This window comes from Palaemon carinicauda, chromosome 35 (assembly GCF_036898095.1).
Source record: "Palaemon carinicauda isolate YSFRI2023 chromosome 35, ASM3689809v2, whole genome shotgun sequence".
Taxonomy (NCBI): Eukaryota; Metazoa; Arthropoda; class Malacostraca; order Decapoda; family Palaemonidae; genus Palaemon; species Palaemon carinicauda.
Window position 1 is genome coordinate 66,618,849 of NC_090759.1, and position 22,481 is coordinate 66,641,329.

General features: G+C 41.4%; 2 protein-coding genes across 2 annotated transcripts in view; one reads left to right on the forward strand and one right to left on the reverse strand.

The window, feature by feature from the left end:
- Window positions 1-19,160, forward strand: part of LOC137627827 (uncharacterized) — a 28,461-nt gene extending 9,301 nt beyond the window's left edge. The window contains exons 6-7 of the mRNA XM_068359215.1: window positions 12,293-12,308; window positions 18,679-19,160. The gene's annotated coding sequence lies outside the window, so the exon portion shown is untranslated. The remainder of the gene's footprint in view (window positions 1-12,292; window positions 12,309-18,678) is intronic.
- Window positions 4,934-22,481, reverse strand: part of Coq6 (ubiquinone biosynthesis protein COQ6, mitochondrial) — a 63,592-nt gene continuing 46,044 nt past the window's right edge. The window contains exons 8-11 of the mRNA XM_068359213.1: window positions 19,510-19,715; window positions 11,804-11,919; window positions 10,787-10,953; window positions 4,934-5,093 (exon numbers count right to left, since the gene is read on the reverse strand). Of these exons, the coding sequence (XP_068215314.1) occupies window positions 5,064-5,093; window positions 10,787-10,953; window positions 11,804-11,919; window positions 19,510-19,715 (519 nt within the window). The 3' untranslated portion in view covers window positions 4,934-5,063. The remainder of the gene's footprint in view (window positions 5,094-10,786; window positions 10,954-11,803; window positions 11,920-19,509; window positions 19,716-22,481) is intronic.

Genomic DNA, 22,481 nt, shown 5'->3' on the forward strand with positions numbered 1-22,481 from the left:
TACCCTAAACATGTACATACAGCTTAATGAGTTGAAGATTGTTCTTGCATAACCTTCAGTTTGGGTACTCCTTCCTAACCCCTTTCCGAGTCCATTAAGAAATGTGGTAAGTACTTTTGAGGAATTTCACAAATCTTAAGCTAAGCCCTGTTCCCCCCTTTTTATTTTTTGGCTATGAGACCCCTGAGGACTAGTTCCAGCATCTCTGGCACACTTTCAGAATAGCTATTCCTCCCACAGTTGAAACCCCTTTCCCCACCCGTGTAGACTTATGGAAGAGCAACACATGGTAAGATGTCCTGGTAAGCTAAGGAAATACTTAACCTTGACAATGCATGAGGAAGAGCTGTTGAGGTCTTTTTCCTTGCCAGACAAAGACCCCTCTGTAAAGTATCGTTTCACTAAGGTCTTAGCTTTCATCGTTCTTAGATTGCACATTTCTCTGATAAACTCTCAGTGAACTTTAAAGAGCGTTCCTTATGTAGTATTGAAAAGCAGAGCAGGTTTACTCCTATTTAAATAAGTGTAACTGAAGGAGAAACTTAACCTGATTTTGGCTTCTACATTGGGTCTTCTGCTTGACTTGATCAAGTTACTAAGTATTTCTGAACTAGTTTCCAATAAAGGGTAATTGGATCTCTTTGCTCAAGCCTTAGGAGCTGCATTCCCCAAAGCTAAGCCAATACTTACACATTTCCTGTCTCTCATACTGCTAAATCTAAATCCTAGTTCAGTTCATGGCCCTTTCACCCTACTAAGAGACTAGGGTCTGCTAGGAAATTTCCAACTCTTAGGTAGTCACCCCCTAATGAGTTACTCTAACTCAAGTTTTATTGGGGGCCAGCAATTCTCTGTTCCTGTCCAGATGGGTGATGTTAGAGGCAGAATCATGGGTTCTCCTGGTTCTCAGGAACGGCTATCATCTTCCTCCTTAACATATTCTCCAGTAGCCTTTTCAACCTTCAGCAACCCAGTCAGGTTGATGAATTTTCAAGAAGTAAAGAACTTCATTCCGAGTAGTGATATTGATGTTTCTTCAACCGGTTATTCATAACTTTTCCTGAAATACTGGGAGTATTTGCGAACAAAATGTTGGACTCCTCAAAGAAGGCTACTGTCTCTCTCGAGCAAAGGACCCTCATAAAGAGCTCTTCGATATTTACGTAAATAACTTGGACATATCTCTCAGCTTGCGGTACTTGTAGTAGAGAAAATATTGATAAAGACCGCCATCAACAGAGTAACTTCTGCTGACCCAGGCTTTTACCATTGTGTGTTTGTAGTTACAAAGGCATCAAGAGTTTGTAAAAACAGACTTGGACATCTACAACCTTTTTGAGTGTCATTTCTTATAATATTTAAAGGTTTTAAAGGGTTAAAGGCTACGCATGAATGGCAGAGGCAAGGGACAGTGACATTGTCCTAGAGACTGACCATATACAGTACATATGATCTGTGCCCAAGCCCCCTCTCCACCCAAACAAGGGCCAGGCAGTGGCTGATGACTCAGAAGGTAAACCTATAGGCTCTCCCAAACCCCCCATCCATAGCTCACAACGATGGTGAGGTTACAGTCACTAAAGAAACTATTGAGTTTGAACGGAACTTAACCTCAGTCTAGCGAGCACCAGGCAAGGATGCTTCCAATAGGCCACCACAACCCTTGTTTATAATTCCGCCTTTCATTTGCCAATTCAGATACAATTGAAGTTCTCTTTAGAGCTATTGGATGTCTACTTTAATGTACAATACCAATCCATCAGCTGTTGAGAAAGTACCAAAGATTCATCTACCATGAGAAGACCTACCAATTTCAAGTTCTGAGCTTTGGCTTAAGCATTGACCAGCAGGTCATTAGAAGTCATGGTTCCATTAGGTATAAGAATTCTTTTGTTTCTAGAAGACTGGTTAATCTTTGCAAACTTCTTGTTAGTCTGAGGACCAAGGAAGTAATAACAACTTAGTCCGACTCAACATATAGTTTATTTATAAATGATGATACTTTAAGCTTTTTTCAAACTTCTCTATTGGAGAGGAGAGTAGATTCCTTCCTAGATTAGTTCTGGGACTTCAGAATCCACAAGTCATTTCCTGTAGATATGACTTTATTGGAGAAGTTTGTTCCTAATTTTCTCCCTGAAATTATTCCTTTTAAAGATAGGACAAAATCTCATCTTGTAACTCAACACATATCCAAGCTTTTCCCCATTTACACCAAGTATTGAATGGGTCGAATGACAAACATGACTGCTTTTTAGCACTGAAACTATTTGTAGGATAGAAAGATGCTAGCAAACAGATAATGTATGGTCTTGTAAGCCTTTCAGATATTGGACCTTATATTGAGAGGAAAGAAATTAAGAATTCAGCAACATACTGTTAACTGCATGAAGAAACAGGTAATAGCAATGATTTGATCTATTATAACCTCTTAAAATTGAGAAGGCTAGATGCTTGGGGTGCATGATAGCACCTGTAAGTCACTCATTACAACTCAGGTTTGATGACACAAGCCTGGAACAGGCATGGACTAACGGGATTGAATGTGCCAAGGATGTATTTCCACTTTTCAATATAACAAACTTCTGGTTTTATGGAGGAATTAAATTGATAAAGAAATCATTATGACCTTGACATTAGAGAGTTCAACAGGACAAGATAATCCACATACCCAAGAACACCCAAGGGACTAAAAACTTAACAGCACTTCAGTGAGAAAGACAAGACGATATTGCTTGTTTGTTAAAAGAGCTTGGCAAATCAACACGCACTAATGTTAGTCGGCTATGTATACAGAGTATCAAATGCAACTTTGTCAAGCTCCTGTACAAGCTCGACAAAGGTACTGTTGATCAACTGAAGGAGAAATTAAAACAAATTGAAAAGAGCATAATTGAGAGAATCAAACATGACATTACAGAAATCCATTTCTTTAGCTTACACATAACACACATCAGTGGGGATCAAGAATCACCACCACTTGCTACATGTAAACTCAAACTATGGTGTGTGACATTAGCACAATAGCACTTGCTAGGCTTTTGAAGTGAGAAAGAGGCAGAGCTTCATATCAACTGTTTCGAGTTATAGGTGGTCTTCAAGATTGTACTTCTTGCAGAAAAGTGAGCAAAAGGGAAGATTTTAACCTTATACTCTGACAACATGACTGCCATTGTATATTTGGAAAAAGTGAGAAAGAAAATCATAGTCCCTCTTCCTCTTTAGTCAAGCACTTATGTGCTGGACAGTCCAGGAATGCTATATTGATTCTATAATTTGTCCCATGGAAGTTTAATGTCCTAGTAGATCTATTCAACAGGAAAGTTCAGCACCTACTTTCTGAATGGTCATAGCATCATCAAGTATGTATGTTATCCGCCAGGATAAGCAAATGCGATAGCCAAGAACGTCAACATTGATAGCTGTCCACTCACGATCTCGAACTTGTTCCTCCAAGATGGAATGTGACAGTATGCCGGTGCGCATACAAGGTAAGCTTAAACACACTTCCCCGCATGAGGACAGACCACAATCACCTAGCAGACGGACTCTGGTTCGGGAATCTGCGCAAAGGGGCTTTGACACCCATCTTGTCGTTTATCAAGGAAATGCACTGGTTCCAGGACTTGGTAAGGGCAGTTAAACAGGCGGTTACCAGCAATTCACAGGTGCTCGGAGGTAGAGACCAGGTAGCACTCCCCAGATCCCGGAAGAGGCTTAAAGTGCCGCAGGGGTCACCTCTCCACCTTCATACCAGAGGTGAAGGAGATGGTTCAGGTACAACCACAGTAATGAATGATGTTATCTCCGATTCGTTCAAAGTTACGTAACCAGCCGACAGATTCCAGAACACTGCAGCAGGATTTCTCAAAACTAGAATTTACGCCGATGATGCTGATGAAGAAATATAGACGACAGACAACCGATGCCTCCTCCAGGTTACACCCTTCACCCCCGTACTCGTAGGGATTCATTGAAGTCGTATCTCCTTTCTCTGATCAAGGTCACCCCATCCTGCTCTGTCTACAGAAGCAGACCAACCAGCTCACGCCTCTCCTCCCAAGAAAGAGAACACGAGACCTTCCTTACTCGTGGAGTTTCTGCCACCACTTAGGGAAAGGAAGGATACCAAGACGGTGTCCAAGAACCGGTCATCAAGGGTGGGGGCTCCAGTTCAGAAGACTTCAGAGTTCTTTGCTCTCAACATCAATGACAATGGCCAGAGAGTTTCCTGTAACATCGAGAAGTCAAGACAACCACAACGACCCACCCCGGGCTCCTATGGGTAAGAGCTCGTGGGTGGATAATAGTCATCTCTACTAAGAACAGGACGACACACTCCCTGGGGCAGCTAGTCCTGGATACTCAGCTGCAGAACAGAAGGAAACAGACCATGCACTTCTGGCAAGTCCTGCTGCATGAGGGCGATTAATGGCTTGGACGACCCTTCGACAGCTCCCCCAGAAGGTATGAACACTGTCTTGGACCATTTTTATGGCACTCGGAAATCTACCAAGACCTGTGCACAGGCGTGAGTGTGTGTGTGAGCGAGGTAGTCGTTACTACCCCTTATCCCCCTCTAACTAGGGGGGGGGGGTTAGTTACACCTCGCTAAAAGTCTTATGGCTAGTCTTTCAGCTTCACCAAAATTATATTCTCTAATAAAGAGCTCAAGGTTTGTATTGTTAGGAAAAGTACCTATTACTATTAAATTTGTCATTTCATAGAGATTTGAGTATTAGGTATTTATTGAAATAAGAAAATTTTATTTCATAAGCATTTGAATATTGGGTACTTATTAAATGAGCAAAATATATTTTGAAAATTTGCTTTTTTTTTTTTTACTATTGTACGTATTGTATTTAATTAATCTATCAATAATGTCCAAATGGTAAGTTATTTAGGTCATAACTGTGTATAAAAAAAAACAATGAAATATATTTTAATTTATTTACAAGTTGTATAATACAAAACATACATACAAAATTGAACATTTTACAAGGAATTATTATATTGCATACAGTCTTTAAAGTATATAGAGTAAGACATATAAGAAATTCAAGTTAACCTTCAGCATGTCGCATGAAGAAATTCTGAAAATACAAGATGAAATCTGTTAGTAACCTGTGACCCATTAAAGTTTAGAAAAAGTTATTGTGCACATTTTATTTTTCTATAAACAAAAGTTTTTTCTCAATTCCATATAAAGTCTATCTAGAATTTCAAGTGCTCATATAATATAGATCCGTTAAGCTGGATTGCAGTGTTGAACTTACTGAGAATGGAATCTGTCAACCACCTCTGTAATTAATTATACAAGACTGAGTCCTTTAATGGGGGATACTTCAGTATAAGCTGGAATGGCTGTTGAATGTTAAGGTAATTACGATGGTTAACAACAGGTATGTGAGGAAGAGCCTCTTGCCTTCCTGCATGAATGAGTCGAACAACTTTTGACCTCTGTTCTATGGATGGGGGGGGGGGGGGTGAGTAACTTTGAAGACTTGCTTTTGTATAGGTAGGAAATATACAAATTGCTTATGAAATTTGATTTATTCCAGTGAAACATACAAACCTTCCACTCTTTAATATGGAGTATTTATTTTGGCGAAGCTGAAACCTGCCAATAAGCTTTTGTCAGGGTATAACTACCCACTGCTAGAACTAAATGTCACTTTTTTTTCTTTTTTAATTCGGCTTGGTAGAAAATGCATAGTCTTTTCTCTTCTGCCGAACCTTTTAACCATTTTTACGATTAAAAGCAACTGGCCTTTTCTTTCAGAGCTGCCTTCCTTGTGGCTCACAGGTTCCTGTGCAAGACCAAGTAGCAAGAGGTCTTTGACTGCAACTTCTGATGGCCCCAACATTCGCCCTGGCGGGCGGGCAGGAGCAGTTGCTGACAAGAATTCTTGCCAGGTAACCCCTTTGAGGGTAAGCCCAGGAAAGAGCTTCGGCTACATTTCACAGGCAACACTCGATGTCGACCTTCAACTTGAGCTTGCTCATTGATGGGAAGCTGAAAGTACAGTACTGCCCAGAGGTTTGCTTCCAGGTGTTGGATAATTTTCCCTTTCAAGGGATAGTTAACCTTCACTAGGTGTTCAGCAACATAACCATCCGAGGAAGAGTCCCTCCATTTGCCACTGTCCAGCAATCTCCTTGCTTACGGGGATTACAGTAATGAAAAGGGCGGCAACAGAAGTTGGCCGCCTTTCCCATCCTCGAGAGAGACTGCCTTTATCTGTGTGGTTTCCCCCTTCGGGGGATTCCTTGGGCGGGAATTGGACTCTTCCATGCCCCGCCCTTGCTCTTGGTAGCTTGACGACAAATGAGTTAGTTGATTGCTTAAAATTCCTACTCATCGCCACCGTACGAGAAACGAGTCTTCAACTTCCGTCTGGGATCTCTGCCACAGATGGCGACGACTGCTGGCCGCCTCCTCTCCTATCAACAAGTCTCATAGGCCTTAACTCTTTGGGGTTATTGTCACATTGTGCCTTGGGACACAGAGTTTAGTGAGGCCAAGTTCTTTGGAACCTGCGCCTCATGGTTTTGACCTCTTAACGAGGAAGAAACAGCTGGTCTTTCAAGTCCAGCACAGCTTTTTTTGTTCCTTTCTGAGGGGATGACATAAGGCTACTTACCACCCCCTTTTGGACTTCAGTTTCACCGAGAAGTCATGTGCAGTGTTGGGCACCAACCCACTGAGCTCTAGCAAAGTGGGTGGGCGAGTCTGACGAAGGTCTGCGAGCAACCTGGCGCCTAGTACCCGTGGCGGGTTTGCGAGACCTTACCCATGTGCTACTTCCCGCACAAAGCTTCAGTTTGCTGTTTTCTCTAGTGCTCTCTACTTCGATAGCGCGTAGAGCTTAAGCTTACTGTTACCACAAGTGAGGACTACTTCAGTAGCAAACAGCGCACACTTACTGGTTCTATCCGTAAAAGTAAGATTCAATACTCTCGCTAGTGTCAAATAGTGTTTGCCGATTCTCGCCAATAAACAAGTGTTCACTGTCAAGCCTATACGAACCTGCCTGGTGTTTGTGTTCTTGGCTAACAAACCCCTATGTGCAAGACTACTCCTCTTCATGGGAAACTCTCATCCCTGAGAAGTTTTACACAACTACAGGTGTGCATTAAAACTCCATAAAAAGGCTGAAATGAACTCCTTCTGTGGCGCATGTGCTCTCACCAAGACAAAACCACAATCACGGTTTACTACCGATGGCTTGAGTCCGCTGCATGCAGTCATTGGGCCCCTGAGCACGTGTTTTCGTTAGATGATGAGTTTCATGAAACATAATCCTTTGAGGTTATTTTCTCGGGCTGTTTCCCTACAGCATGTATAGCTTTTCAAAGCACTCGTACAACGGGATGGCGAGATATACCCTCACAAGGTTATATTCTCAACCCTCCAGCCCCAAGGGAACAGTATTAGCTTCTGCTTACGTCTACAAACGATAGCAAGCCCCGCCCCAGTGGTGGCCAGAGAAGCGTTGACAGCTTCTCATTACGTTTACGAAAAATCGCTTGTCAGCCTCTCATTACGTTTGTGAACATTAGCAACCCCGCCCACAAGGCAGGCAGGCAGGCAAACTGACGAAGGGATGATCCCTAAGCTAGCTTTTTTTTTTTCGTGGACGCATGCGCTCGCATCTTAATAATGCTACAGCTAGTCGGCGATCAAATGCCTTGGGTAATAATGTTGTAATGTTGCAAATCGTCACACATACATTATTCCCAGCAACCGGCTCACACTCGTTTTCAAACATTTACCCGGAGGCAAAGAAGTTATGCATGCGCGAACGCACTCAGGCATGCCAGCAAGCAATCTTTCTGCCAACAAGCACTATAGACCATCTTAATTAGAACTCCGTTCTAATAAATCATCAGTTTTGATGGCTATATTCCTTACGGGAAATCAGGTTATGCATTACCCTTCTACCTTCCCATAACTGGACATAGGTGGTCTACATGCAAGTAGACTCTACCTTCATCCCAGGCAGTTCCTAACTTTCCGATCGGAGGTCTTAGTTTTAAAAAATACTCAAGACCGAAAACTTCACAAAAGCAAATCTGTTTCCGGGAAGGGAACATTTGAAACATATGCAAGTTTTGCTGATCAGAAATGAAGAAATACAAACATTCTTTGTTCATAGGAGAAAGGTCTTGATTGCAAACGTTGATCGACATTCTCTAACCAAGTTCCGGACGCAACTAATGATTCAGGCTATGCCCATATGTTCGTCTGCCTCCCCGGTCAGTCTTACTGGTTCGTAGGGGACTTATGCATACATTATCTGTCCAACAACAGATTGAAGATACGTCTCGATTTTATCTTCAACAACAGATTGAAGATACGTCTCGATTTTATCTTTCGAAATTAGTTGTTATCATGATTACTTGCTAAGCTACAACCCTAGTTGGAAAAGCAGGATGCTCTAAGCCCAGGGACCCCAACAGCCCCAATAGCCCAGTGAGGAAAGGTAACAAGAAAAAATAAAATATTTTAAGAACAGTAACAACATTGAAATAAATATTTCTTGTATAAACTATAAAAACTTTCACAAAACAAGAGGAAATCAGGTAGAATAGTGCCCATTTGTATCCTCAAGTAAGAGAAATCTAACCTAAGACAATGGAAGACCATGGTACAAAGGCTATTGCACTACCCAAGATTAGACAGCGATTGCCAAGAGATTTGCTGTAATAACTTCCTCCTTGTACTGGCCATCCTGGTTTACCAATTTGTAAGCATACTTACTTGGCCAACTCCCACTGGATTGGAGGCAGTTTGAGGACAGGACTCTTTCCCGTCCTTCATACCAGGTGCGTGCAACTGGTTGCTTATATCTGGTTGCACGTCTTGACATCAACTTGAGATGTTACTTGCTATGCAATCTCTCTTCTACTCAATGGAACTTTCTAATCCTCAGAGGGGGGGGGGGGGAGACAAGTCACAATCCCTGGGAATTATTGACTACTCTACTAGGTAGTCATCAACTTACGACCTATGCAACTTATGACTGTTTGACTTTACGACCATTTTTTCCCATCACTTTCTTCTTCTGGATGAGGAAGGGGGCTTTCAAAGGCAGCATAATTCTACCCTTATATGGCATTTGGTACTGGTGATTGGTCCATAAGGGGGCCCACTAACCTGTGAGTGGTGCATTGGCAGTAGCTGTCATACTGAGCTCATGATCCACTTTCCCAAACCTCCCTTGGGTAGTGGTCAGAAGGTGAGATTTGCCACTCACTCTTGAAGGAGAAAAGTGCAAGCTAAAAAGTCCCAGAAAACTTATTGGGAGAGGTCTCCTGCACGATTACTACAGTAATACCAGACTCTATGTCGTTGATTGGTTACGTGCTTGGTTAGAATGGTGGAGATGATTTACAAAAGAACAAGGCCAAAAGTAATAACAGCTGTTGCTGAAACAGAAACCTTTGAAGTTAGAGTTGGATTATATCAGGGGTCAGCATTAAGCCCATTTTTATTAATGTTGGTCTTGCATATGTTAAGTGAAGGGATCAGAAATGAAGAGTTATGGGAACTCTTATATGCAGATGATTTGGTGATTACTGCTGAAAATGAGGAAAAATTACAGAGAAGGGTGGTATAGTGGCAAGAGACTTAGAAAAAGGGTGGTTTGAGGGGGAATGTGGATAAGACTAAAGCCAGGGTTAGCAGTAAGGATGGTAGGGACAGGAATGTAGAGGAGATATTATAAAATAGGTAGAACAATTTAGACACTTGGGATCTACTATAAATCAGGAGGGAGGATGTGAGGTTGAAGTTTAGAATACGATAAAAGCAGCATGGGGGAAAGTGGAGGTAGGTAGCAGGAGTGGAATGTGATAGGAAATGCCAATCAAGGCAAAAGTCAACATCTAATGCACAGTAATAAGACCAGTGTTAATGTATGGATCAGATACTTGGACTTATCGACAAAAAGAGGAAACAAAACTTGAGAGAACAGAGATGAGAATGGTAAAGTGGATATGTAAATATTTTAGTTTGAAAGACTGGAAAATTATGAATTCAGAATAATAGCAGGTCTAGTAAAGATTACCGAGATGATAAGAGTGTCATGACTGAGATGGTGTGGGCACGTGTTAAGAATGGATGGTGGGGAGGGAGTGAGGAGGGCTTGGGAGGAACCTGTTAAGGGGAGAAGATCATGAGAGAGGCAGAGAATTAGATGGCGAGATAAGGTGAAGGATGATATGGAGAGAAGGTTTGGTGGAAGAGGATGCATTGGAGAGGATTGCCACCAACCCCTTGATGTAGGGATAATGGTGGAGAAGAAAGAAAGGTTGAATTATGAAAAATGCTTGAAACATACTGAAAAAAAGTGATCATTCTAATGGCAAGTGCCTGACTAAAACACATTGCCAAGAAACCTACTACAAGTACTGTATATTACTTTCTATTTACAACTTACTGTAGGTGTGGTGTTTTGCTAAATGATGTTCCTACAATTTATATTGAAGTAAACATTACGGAGATGAAAGCTTGGCTTGTGTACTTAAAAGTCATAAACATAATGCCATGTTGAAGGTGGTAATGAGCAGATCCCAGTAAATGTTATATGATGTGGGGGATGCTTAACATGCTAAAGGACAAGTTTATAGTCATGTAGGAACAATTGCCAATTTTTCATCAGAGCCTTATTTCTTTTCTTCACCGAGCTATTTTCCCTGTAACTATTGATCTTTTCTGTGTGGTTGCATGCTCTTAAAATAACTATTGATCAATATAGCTCAAATACTTAACAAACCTCACCTTTACAAATGGAATAACGTTAACAGTTGACAAGCCAAGAGATCGAGCTAAAACAATTGGAAGAGCTGTTGTTGAATAAAGACGATATAGGCCATCTATAGATGCCATTGTGGCAACATTGTGCTTCTGACAGTGGCTCTCATATCTGAATAATTCTCGTTCACTGCCTAAGAATTAAAAAGAAAAAGGAATCTTGGTGTAGGCATAAGCAAAAGGGAGGAAAATACACATATAATGAAAGAAGAAAACATATAACATTCCTTTGTTAAAGTAAAAGACCATATCACATTAGATACACTTTCACTAGAGAAAAAGATAGAAAAATTTGTCATGAGTGCATGTAGAACTGAACTTTCAAGAAGCAAATAAAGACTAAGTACATTATAGTTTAATTCTACTCATCATTACTATACACAATCAATATTTAATAATGAGATTCATTAACTCAAGTCTATTTGAACATTCATCATTGTTTGAGTCATGCTATAAGGGTTGAAGAAAATATCTGATGCTCAACCAAACAAGAGTAGTAAATATACTGTATTTATAAAAATAGAAACAAACAGAGGGAATATATCACTTTAACATTATAAAATATCCCCTTGCAAATTATACAGTTGAAGGTATCCAATCATGTGTATCAAACTAATAAAAGGTGTACTTTTAAAAAACTGAGTATAACTACTGTACCTGGTAAGCCTTTGGATGAAGTTGCAATTAACACTATAGCAAAACAGAGTTATTTTGGTATAAATCGACATTTAAATCTGGCATTCTATAACCCCTTGGTGATGTAATACCGACTTTAAGATGTTCATCTGATTGTTAAAATGGGTGTTGGTTAACCTCATAAGTGGTAAAATAGATAATACTTTGTTGAACTGGTACTTAGGCAAATAAGAAAGTTTGAACTGTCAAAATACTATTTTTCTGTTAGTAAAAATATTATCTAGTAGCTTTCTGCTTTTCCAATCAGGTTTGTTACTTGGTTAATAAAGATAAGGATAATAAACATACCTATGTCACTACCAATAAGGACAGCGTTTTCAAGGGTTTTCAAAAGACATGATACATCGCCAAACCCTAGGTTAACACCTTGTCCAGCCAAAGGATGAACCCTATGTGCAGCATCACTGAAAAATACAAAAAAGAAATATGTGCATAAATGTAAATACGTAAAACAGATAAAAGTATTGTACATTTCTAATAATTTTCATGTTTTATAGGTACAAGCATTTTAAATACTGTGGTCATAATTTTAAAAATGTTAACTTTCCATTTCATGGGTTAGATACATAAATAGCATATATAATTTATGCATACTATTAGCTATGGAATGAAGTTACTCTACTCTGGATAATCATGATTCTTCTGATGGCTAAGGAAACTGTATGAAAATGGAGGTACACATAAAACATCCTGATATTTAACGAGTTACATCTTGAAGAACTGAAGGAATTATATCTCGATATACAAGAATTTAATGACGATATAATCACGTTTCAGGTAAAAGAAAGAACGCAAAATGTTATTTTTATAAAATAAATTTTTGAATATACTTACCCGGTGATTATATAAGCTGCAACTCTGTTGCTCGACAGAAAACTCTACGTAAAAAATCCGCCAGCGATCGCTATGCAGGTAGGGGGTGTACTTCAACAGCGCCATCTGTCGTGCAGGTACTCAGTACTCAATGTAAACACAGAACTCAATTTTCTCCTCGGTCCACTGGGTCTCTATTGGGGAGGAAGGGAGGGTCCTTTAATATATAATCACCGGGTAAGTATATTCAAAAATTTATTTTATTATAAAAATAACATTTTTCAATATTAAACTTAGCCGGTGATTATATAAGCTGATTCACACCCAGGGGGGTGGGTAGAGACCAGCAATAATTGTTTACATTATTATGAGCTAAGGATTTTTTATTTCATTTTAGCAGTTATTCAAAATAACAAACATAAAATAAATAAGTACCTGGTAAGGAAGTCGACTTGAACAATTACTCTGCCTTTTTAAGTACGTCTTCCTTACGGAGCCTCGCGATCCTCTTAGGATGCTGAGCGACCCCTAGGAGCTGAAGTGTCAAGGGTTGCAACCCATACAACAGGACCTCATCAAAACCTCTAATCTAGGCGCTTCTCAAGAAATGACTTTGACCACCCGCCAAATCAAGTAGGATGCGAAAGGCTTCTTAGCCTTCCGGACAACCCAAAAACAATAATAAAACATTTCAAGAGAAAGATTAAAAAGGTTATGGAATTAGGGAATTGTAGTGGTTGAGCCCTCACCCACTACTGCACTCGTTGCTACGAATGGTCCCAGAGTGTAGCAGTTCTCGTAAAGAGACTGGACATTCTTAAGATAAAAAGACGCGTACACTGACTTGCTTTTCCAATAGGTTGCGTCGATTATACTTTGCAGAGATCTATTTTGTTTAAAGGCCACGGAAGTTGCGACAGCTCTAACTTCGTGTGTCCTTACCTTCAGCAAAGCTTGGTCTTCCTCATTCAGATGGGAATGAGCTTCTCATATTAACAGTCTGATAAAATAGGATAAAGCATTCTTTGACATAGGCAAAGATGGTTTCTTAACTGAACACCATAAAGCTTCAGACGGGCCTCGTAAAGGTTTAGTTCGTTTTAAATAGAACTTAAGAGCTCTTACAGGGCATAAGACTCTTTCTAGTTCATTTCCAACCATACGATAAGTTTGGAATATCGAACGATATTGGCCAAGGCCGAGAAGGCAGCTCGATTTTGGCTAGAAAACCAAGTTGTAGAACATGTAGCCGTTTCGGATGAGAATCCGATGTTCTTGCTGAAGGCATGAATCTCACTGACTCTTTTAGCTGTGGCTAAGCATACCAGGAAAAGAGTCTTTAAGGTGAGATCTTTCAGGGAGGCTGATTGTAGCGGTTCAAACCTGTCTGACATAAGGAATCTTAGTACCACGTCTAAATTCCAACCAGGTGTAACCAAACGACGCTCCTTCGTGGTCTCAAAAGACTTAAGGAGGTCCTGTAGATCTTTATTGTTGGAAAGATCTAAGCCTCTGTGACGGAAGACTGATGCCAACATGCTTCTGTAACCATTGATAGTGGGAGCTGAAAGAGATCGTTCTTTCCTCAGATATAAGAGGAAGTCAGCTATTTGAGTTACAGAGGTACTGGTCGAGGATACGGATACTGACTTGCACCAGTTTCGGAAGATTTCCCACTTCGATTGGTAGACTCTAAGGGTGGATGTTCTCCTTGCTCTAGCAATCGCTCTGGCTGCCTCCTTCGAAAAGCCTCTAGCTCTCGAGAGTCTTTCGATAGTCTGAAGGCAGTCAGACGAAGAGCGTGGAGGCCTTGGTGTACCTTCTTTACGTGTGGTTGACGTAGAAGGTCCACCCTTAGGGGAAGTGTTCTGGGAACGTCTACTAGCCATCGAAGTACCTCGGTGAACCATTCTCTCGCGGGCCAGAGGGAAGCAACTAGCGTCAACCTTGTCCCTTCGTGAGAGGCGAACTTCTGCAGTACCTTGTTGACAATCTTGAACGGAGGGAATGCATATAGATCTAGATGTGACCAATCTAGGAGAAAGGCATCTATATGAACTGCTGCTGGGTCCGGGATTGGTGAGCAAAATATTGGGAGCCTCTTGGTCATCGAGGTTGCGAAGAGATCTATGGTTGGCTGGCCCCAGGTGGCCCAAAGTCTCTTGCATACATCCTTGTGGAGGGTCCATTCTGTTAGAATTATTTGTCCCTTCCGACTGAGACAATTTGCCATGACATTCAAGTTGCCTTGGATGAACCTCGTTACTAGTGATATGTCTAGACCTTTTGACCAGGTGAGGAGGTCCCTTGCGATCTCGTACAACGTCAGAGAGTAGGTCCCTCCTTGCTTGGAGATGTACGCCAAAGCCGTGGTGTTGTCCGAGTTCACCTCCACCACTTTGCCTTGAAGGAGAGACCTGAAGCTTTTCCAGGCCAGACGTACTGCCAGTAGTTCCTTGCAGTTGAAATGCATTGTCCTTTGACTCGAGTTCCATAATCCCGAGCATTCCCGACCGTCTAATGTCGCACCCCAGCCTACGTCCGATGCGTCCGAGAAGAGAACGTGGTTGGGAGTCTGAACAGTCAGGGGAAGACCCTCTCTTAGGTTGATATAGTCCTTTCACCAAGTCAGACAAGACTTTATCTTTTCGGAAACCGGGATCGAGACCGCTTCTAGCGTCTTGTCCTTTTTCCAGTGAAAAGCTAGATGGTATAGAAGAGGACGGAGGTGTAGTCTTCCTAGTGACACAAATTGATCCACGGATGACAGCGTCCCTACCAGACTCATCCACAGCCTGACTGAGCAGCGTTCCTTCTTCAGCATCTTCTGGATGGATAGCAGGGCTGGGGGCTGATCGTCTTGTTCAGCAACGTCCTCATCAGAGGGTTCCTCATCCGAAACTGATGAGGAAACGGCAACGGAGTGGGCAACGTCTGACTCGCTGAATCCGGTCGCACTGGTGGATGCGTGACGGAGCCGGACGCAATATCATGGAACTGCTGCACAGTCTGTGAACTGTCAACAACCATGGGTGCGCGAGGAAGTACAGCGTCAACCCGAAACTGTCTAGACCGTCTGGGTTGTGCAGTCAACACCCTACCGGGTTGCTGAGGTTGACGCACTGCGTCACAACAAGTCACCTCTGCTGGTTGTTGAACGTCCTGAACGTCAACAACCACCTCCGAGCGTCGCTTAACGTCAACGTGCGGCTGGCAACCCACACTGGGTCGCATCAGTGGAGGAACCACCTCAACTGGCAGACGCGAGTAGGTTACCTCAGCGTCAACAGGGCGCACAACCGACCGGTTGGAAGGTTGTTGGCCAGAAGGTTCTTCTCCGCATTTAAGTCCTCTATCAAGGACGCAAGCTTGGACTGCATGTCTTGCAGCAAAGCCCATTTAGGGTCTACGGGAGCAGGTGTGGCAACAGACGGGGTTAGCGACTGAGGCGGAACCGTTTACCATCCCTGAAAGCCTTGTTATGCGTGACATAATAGTACAGCAAAACTTCAAAGGCTCGACAACAGCTGAGAAGTTGACCTGTAAACAACTTGGAGCGTCTCCTGGCTAGGCGCCAGGGAGAGTCTACCAGAATTGAGAAGTCTATCTGGGCAGAGGCATGAACTCCCAAGCCGAGAACTTCTCTCGTGTCATATCAGACTCTCGCTCTATAAACCAGTTTAAATGAAGGGAAATCAAAGGCTGTATCCCCCAAACTCCTCCTGGTGAAAAAACCAGTCGCCTAGCCAACGTAACGCTCTCTAGGAGAGCGAGAAAGCACTAGCTTAAAAACAACGGCTTCGAAGTAGCTAGGCCTAGTGTAAGTTCTGACGTTTAGGCGAACGAGGAGCAGCAGTTACAAGATCCGGACGAAGATCCTTAAAAAAAATCATCATGATTTAATTAAAGTCCATAGGAGGCTAAGCAGCTTTAGGCTTCTTTCCATCTGACAGAGTCCTCAAGGGAATATCAGTAGGAGGGAGAACAGCAACTTCCTCATCTACAGGAACCTTGTCCAATAAAAGCTGTGTCTCTCACTGGTGCATTAGTAGCGGACCAGAACGCAACGTCATGTAACTGCTTGACAGTCTGTGAACTGTCAACAACTGAACTGTCAACCACAACAGGTGCGTGAGGACGTACAGCGTCCACTCGAGACTGCTTTGACTGCCTAGACTGAGCAGTCAAAACAACTCTAGAATGCGGAGGTTGACGCACAGCGTCAAAACAAAACAACTTAGACTGTTGTTGTACCTCGCGAACGTCAACGGAAGGTTCCGTGCGTCGCTGAACGTCAACATGCGGCTGGCAGGGTACACTGGAACGCATGGGTGGCGGGACTCTCTCAGCTGGAGTGCGGCAGAAGGTCGCCTCAGCGTCCACAGGACGCACAACCGTGGTTGGTTGTAGGCTAGAGGTTGGTGCAGCGTCAACCTTCTCCGCACGAAAGTCCTGCATCAATGACGTTAACTGAGACTGCATGGTCTGCAGCAAAGACCACTTAGGGTCTACAGGAGCAGGTGCGGCAACAGACGGTGTGACTGCCTGATGCGGTACCGCTTTGCCTCTCTTAGGAGGTGAGCAGTCGTCGGAAGACTGCAGCGAGTCCGAACTGACCCAGTGGCTACAACTGGGCCGTTGGACTTGCGCGGAAGGGACCGACTTGCGCTTAAGAGGCCGCGAGACCTTGGTCCATGGTTTCTTACGAGAAACCTCTTCCGCAGACGAGGAATAAATGGGCTCTCTCGTCTTTGTGTGGGTGGGGCGATCTTGGGTAGATACGCCCGAAACCACGGAGGGAACGTCTGTTCGCTGATTAAAGCCTCTCGAACCCTTTGGTCGTACGACATTGCTTCTCCCCTGGGCTTGGGAGCTTGCAAGAGGTCCCGGACTGGGAGGACGACAGGCACGAACAGACGAACCCTCGGACGCAACACTGTAACACTTTGCGCCTCGGACGCAACACTGTAACACTTTGCGTATATCACTTTATCACTTCGATTTTCTGTTTTGCACTTATTTCTACCTGAAACACGCAATTCTACCCTTCATTAAAAGATAGTAATTGCGAAATTAGTCGTATAATGCAAGCTCATAATACCAGCAAAAAACAGAAAACATATTTTAAGATAAAAAGAAAAATCAGTGGCTGGGAAAGAGACTAAACACTAGTTCATATAACTACGTTTTCAATCTCTCACCGCACATAGCCTGGGGACGAGAATAAAAACCTAAAAACGTTTTATCCTTCCTCCCCGTACAGAGACTAGGGACGAGAGTAACACGAGAACAACGTTACCCGCTTGAACGGAACGTTTACTCTCCTCTCTCTCCCTCCGTCTCTATCTCTCTCTCTCTTTCTCTCTTGATTTCGCACCTAAGAGAAGAGCCCAATTATATATCGTCAAAAAAAAAAAAAAAAAACATGTTATTTGACTAAAGGAAAAAACTGAAAGGTTTTTCAAATAAAAAGTTCCTTTAAATTAGAATTTAAAACATTTAAGCTAAGAAAGAATGAACAAAACGTCAGAATCGATTTACTCTTACTGCAAAGTGAAACCGTGATACACTCTCTCTCTATCGTAACGATAGAGCGCATGTTGAACGTCCTGAACGTCAACAACTGCGTAGCATAAAAAACTAAACGTTAGTTCATCTTTGAAAACAGTACGAAGACTATCAAAGAAAATCTTTCATAAAATATTACATTTAAAAAGTTTTAAATCCTTAGCTCTTTAAAAGCTAATTACGATATAAAGGGCTCAACGTTGATTAACTTCGGTTTCCAAGTTAGGACCGCCTACTCTTAGGAAAGGTCTATATAAACAAAACATTAAATTTATTATTATATGTTTATAATAAATGGAAAGTTAATCGAAGAGGCCTAATAAAGGCGGAGAGATATAAAATATAGAGGAAAATCTATAACGTGATATAATTACTAAAAGCCTAAACATACTTCCGTCTAAGGGAAGGGTCGGCCATTTAAAAGTGAAAGAAAGTCCATACTATCTTTGTTACCATAATTAAATCTATCCAAAACGAGTTCAAGTTTTGAGATGAAGATAAAACCTGCATAGCGAAAGCTCAAAACTAGAATAGTGTACTTCACCAATAGTTGTGAAAACAAATCCAGTTAGCACAGCGAATTAGTAGGTCTTGCCGGTAGCCCGACAGAGAGAAAATTGAGTTCTGTGTTTACATTGAGTACTGAGTACCTGCACGACAGATGGCGCTGTTGAAGTACACCCCCTACCTGCATAGCGATCGCTGGCGGATTTATTACGTAGAGTTTTCTGTCGAGCAACAGAGTTGCAGCTTATATAATCACCGGCTAAGTTTAATATTGAAAACTATAAATTGAGGTCACAGGCAAGAAAAAACTCTGATCAACAAATCAGTATTCAGCTCATTGGTGTAGTCTCTTAGTTACGTGGTGAAATCAGGAGATTTGTATTCTTAGAGATTGGATCTTCCTGTGAGACAAGAATAAACATTTTGAAGAATTGAGAGCAGAGACATGGAGCATGTAGAAGATAAACTCTTAAGAGTAGTGTCCACATAACTGGGCAGTGCTTGGCATGCAAACATAGTTACCAGAACAATGCAGAATGGCAAGGAGCACTGATGACAGCAAAGGCAAGAACACCATGGGCAAACAACCTTTGCCGTGTTCAAGTGTTTGCGTTTGGTGCAAGGAACAGTAATACTGGCAGGAACATAATTTCAGAAGTAATGTTTATCATAGTGAATGACTTGACCGAGCTATCACGCACACTACTGTCTGTTATGCTCTTAAAATGAGAGGCTTATGCTCTGTATGAACAAAAATTTTAATGATTGTCAATAAATATTATGCTTTAAGATGTAGAATAAATATTAGAATTATGTCATTAGCACATATAACTGAATAATTGTTATTTAGTCTTTTTCCACTCATATGGCTCCCCAATATGAAATTTGTACTTAAATGTAAAATAATGAATGAATGATTTGAAGTGTAAAATAAAAACATTAGCAAGACACCTTAGATGTCAAACCAAAGGGAACATATGAATGGTAAAAGACAACACAAACAAGCGGGAGTAAAAGAGATTCTTTCAAGAACTTTTAGTGCCATCTAAAATATACCACACAAACCATACTCTCAGAGTGACCACATATGGAGCAAGGTTACATACCCAATTAATAGTACTCTGGGGTTTACATAGTGTACTGCATGTCCCAAACCCAAAGGGAAAGCTCCACGGGAATTAGAAACAATGCCACTTATACCCGGCGGAAGCTGACGATAATCTGATCCTTGCCCAGGTGCTACAGTGTTCACAAGCGTCATCCACCTCTCATGAATTTTCTGAACAACTGGGTCACTTGCACTTTCATCCCACTGGAAATAACAAAAGTATGATTAGTTCAAAGATTAAATTCCACTCCAGTGACACAAATCTTTAATCCTCCGCTAATACTGTATCCACCTTTTATCCTTCGTCAAACCATGAAAGGATTAAAATTTCTAAGATTTTCTTTTTTCTTGAAAATGTGTTGCTGTTGGTGAGAAATAACTAAAGAAAATATGTTGTAATAGATAATTTTGGGAACATACACTGGTAAAATACAATTCAGTATCTGGACGTTGACACAAAAGATATCGAATTAAAGTAGTTTATTAACTTTAAATCCGAACTAAATTCTGGAGGAATGTATCATATTTTCAGAGGTTTCATTGTTTCCTAATACACAAGTCTTCATGTAACTCCAAAGCCCAATATTAGAGAGAGACAGAGATAAGGTTTTTCTATTTGAGTGACTCCTCAGTAGTGCGAATACTAGGCAAATGCCCAAATTTTCCATGGCAATGTACGCTACATGAACTATTAAAATTACATGACAAATAACATGGATTTCAAGTACAGTAGCACCACAGTGTGAATAAAATCATGAAAAAAAATTCATCTTCACCTTAGGAAAATATGGAACCACAATATCTAACAACCAGTTTTGTGCAATTTTCAAGACAAATCTCCACAGATTAATTTCCTGTAAATTGTCAAAATATTTGGAAGTATTAAACAATTTTAAGTATTTTAATGAATACAGTAACTTTGAACTAAACTGCAAAATAAATTGTTGGGACTATATTATTTTATTAATTTATGGATAACAGCAAGAAGAATCTTCTTTGACATTTCTAATACAGTGATGCTTCAGGATACGAAATTAATCCGTTCAGGATGCGGTTTCGTATCCTGATATTTTCGTATCCTGAGTCGCATTTTACATGTAAATAGCCTAATCCGTTCCAAGCCTTATAAAAAGTCACCTTTTCTTTCATAAACACGCTAAACTGTAGTAATAAACATGCAATGCAGCCATTTCTATCATTCAATAATTAACACAACCGTTAAAAACAGCCTAATCCATTCCAGAAACCACTATGAGATTATTCAATAATGTAGTTATAGCCAAGTTATCCCCCCCAAGCCCAAAGAAAACGGTCCGTTTTCTTTACTACTGTATAAAAGTTACGGTACTGTATGTACGTAAAGCATTTAGATCAGTGAAGGTGTATTGTTACCTGTACGTACACCTAAATAAAGGATTGATACCTGTACACTCTGAAAAAAAGGTTACAGTTAATTAGTGTAACAAAAAAGTTGAAACTTACCTTTTGATTGAGACGATGTCCGATAGCGAAGTCGCGGCAGAGGAGGATGGCATAAGGCAGAAAACGTAACAGTGACAGACTACGTACAGTAATTTACACACTTAACACATTAACACTTAAACTTTACGAAATAAAAAAATGGCAGAAATAATTAACACTTAACATTACGTATGGAAAACTATAAAATGAAAGAAAAAATTACTTTAACACTTAACGGTAACATAAAACTTAAAATTGAATTTTTTTTTTTGCTTTTTTATAACTTTACGTTTTTCTTATTTTCTAAATCTCTTCTACTTCTTCATCACTTTCTTTTTTCTGTTTCTTTTCTTTACTTTCACCTTCTAATTCTTCATCCCTTCCTCTTTTCTGTTTCTTTTCTTCACTTTCACCTTCGTCTTGGCCTACTAATACCGCTGGCCTCTTTAATAAGAAACTATCCATTGAAGCTTGTTTCTGCCTACTTTTCAACACATTTCTAAAATGCGTTAGGCAAACGTCATTGCAGTGTTGAAGCGCACGGTTGGTATAAACTTTTTCTGGATGTTCCTTTTCGACGTAGTCTGCCATTTTATGGAAACATGCAAGAATTTCCTTGATGTCTGCCGTTTTCAAAGGTGCAACATCCTCCTCATCACCGCTAGAGAGCTGCTCTTGAAAATCACTCACTTGCATCATCTCCAACTCCTTCAAGTCGTCCGTCGTCAACTCCTCGTGGTGCTCCTCGATAAGTTCATCTATATCTTCCGCGCTAACTTCCAGCCCCATGGACGTACCAAGATGTACGATGTCAGCCACCTCAGACTGCTGAATTGGTTCAGGATCGTCAACGATCTCGGCTTCTCTTCCAGGCTTCCCGAACCCCTCGAAGTCTCGTGCAGTGACAGCATCAGGCCACAGCTTCCTCCAAGATGATTTTAGGGTACGCCTCGAAACTTCCTGCCAAGCGAGATCGATGAGTTTGAGTCATATCACGATGTTGAAGTGATCTTTCCAAAGTTCACGCAGAGTGAGGTTTGTACTCTCTGTGACTTGGAAACATCTCTTGAAGAGATGCTTCGTGTACAATTTTTTAAAATTAGAAATAACTTGCTGGTCCATGGGCTGGAGGAGAGGGGTGGTGTTAGGCGGTAGATACAGGACCTTTATGAAGGAATACTCGGCCAGAAGATATTCATCGAGGCCAGGAGGGTGAGCTGGAGCATTGTCCAACACCAGCAGACATTTCATAGGGAGGCGCTTTTCTTCCAAATATTTTCGGATAGTCGGACCGAAGCAGACATTCACCCAATCAATGAACAGTTGCCTCGTTACCCAGGCTTTTGCATTCGCCTTCCACATCACAGGAAGGTTCTCCTTAATGACTTTGTGGGCTTTGAAGGCTCGGGGATTTTCTGAATGGTACACCAGCAGGGGCTTTATCTTGCAGTCCCCACTGGCGTTTGCACAAAAAGCAAGGGTAAGCCTATCCTTCATAGGCTTATGTCC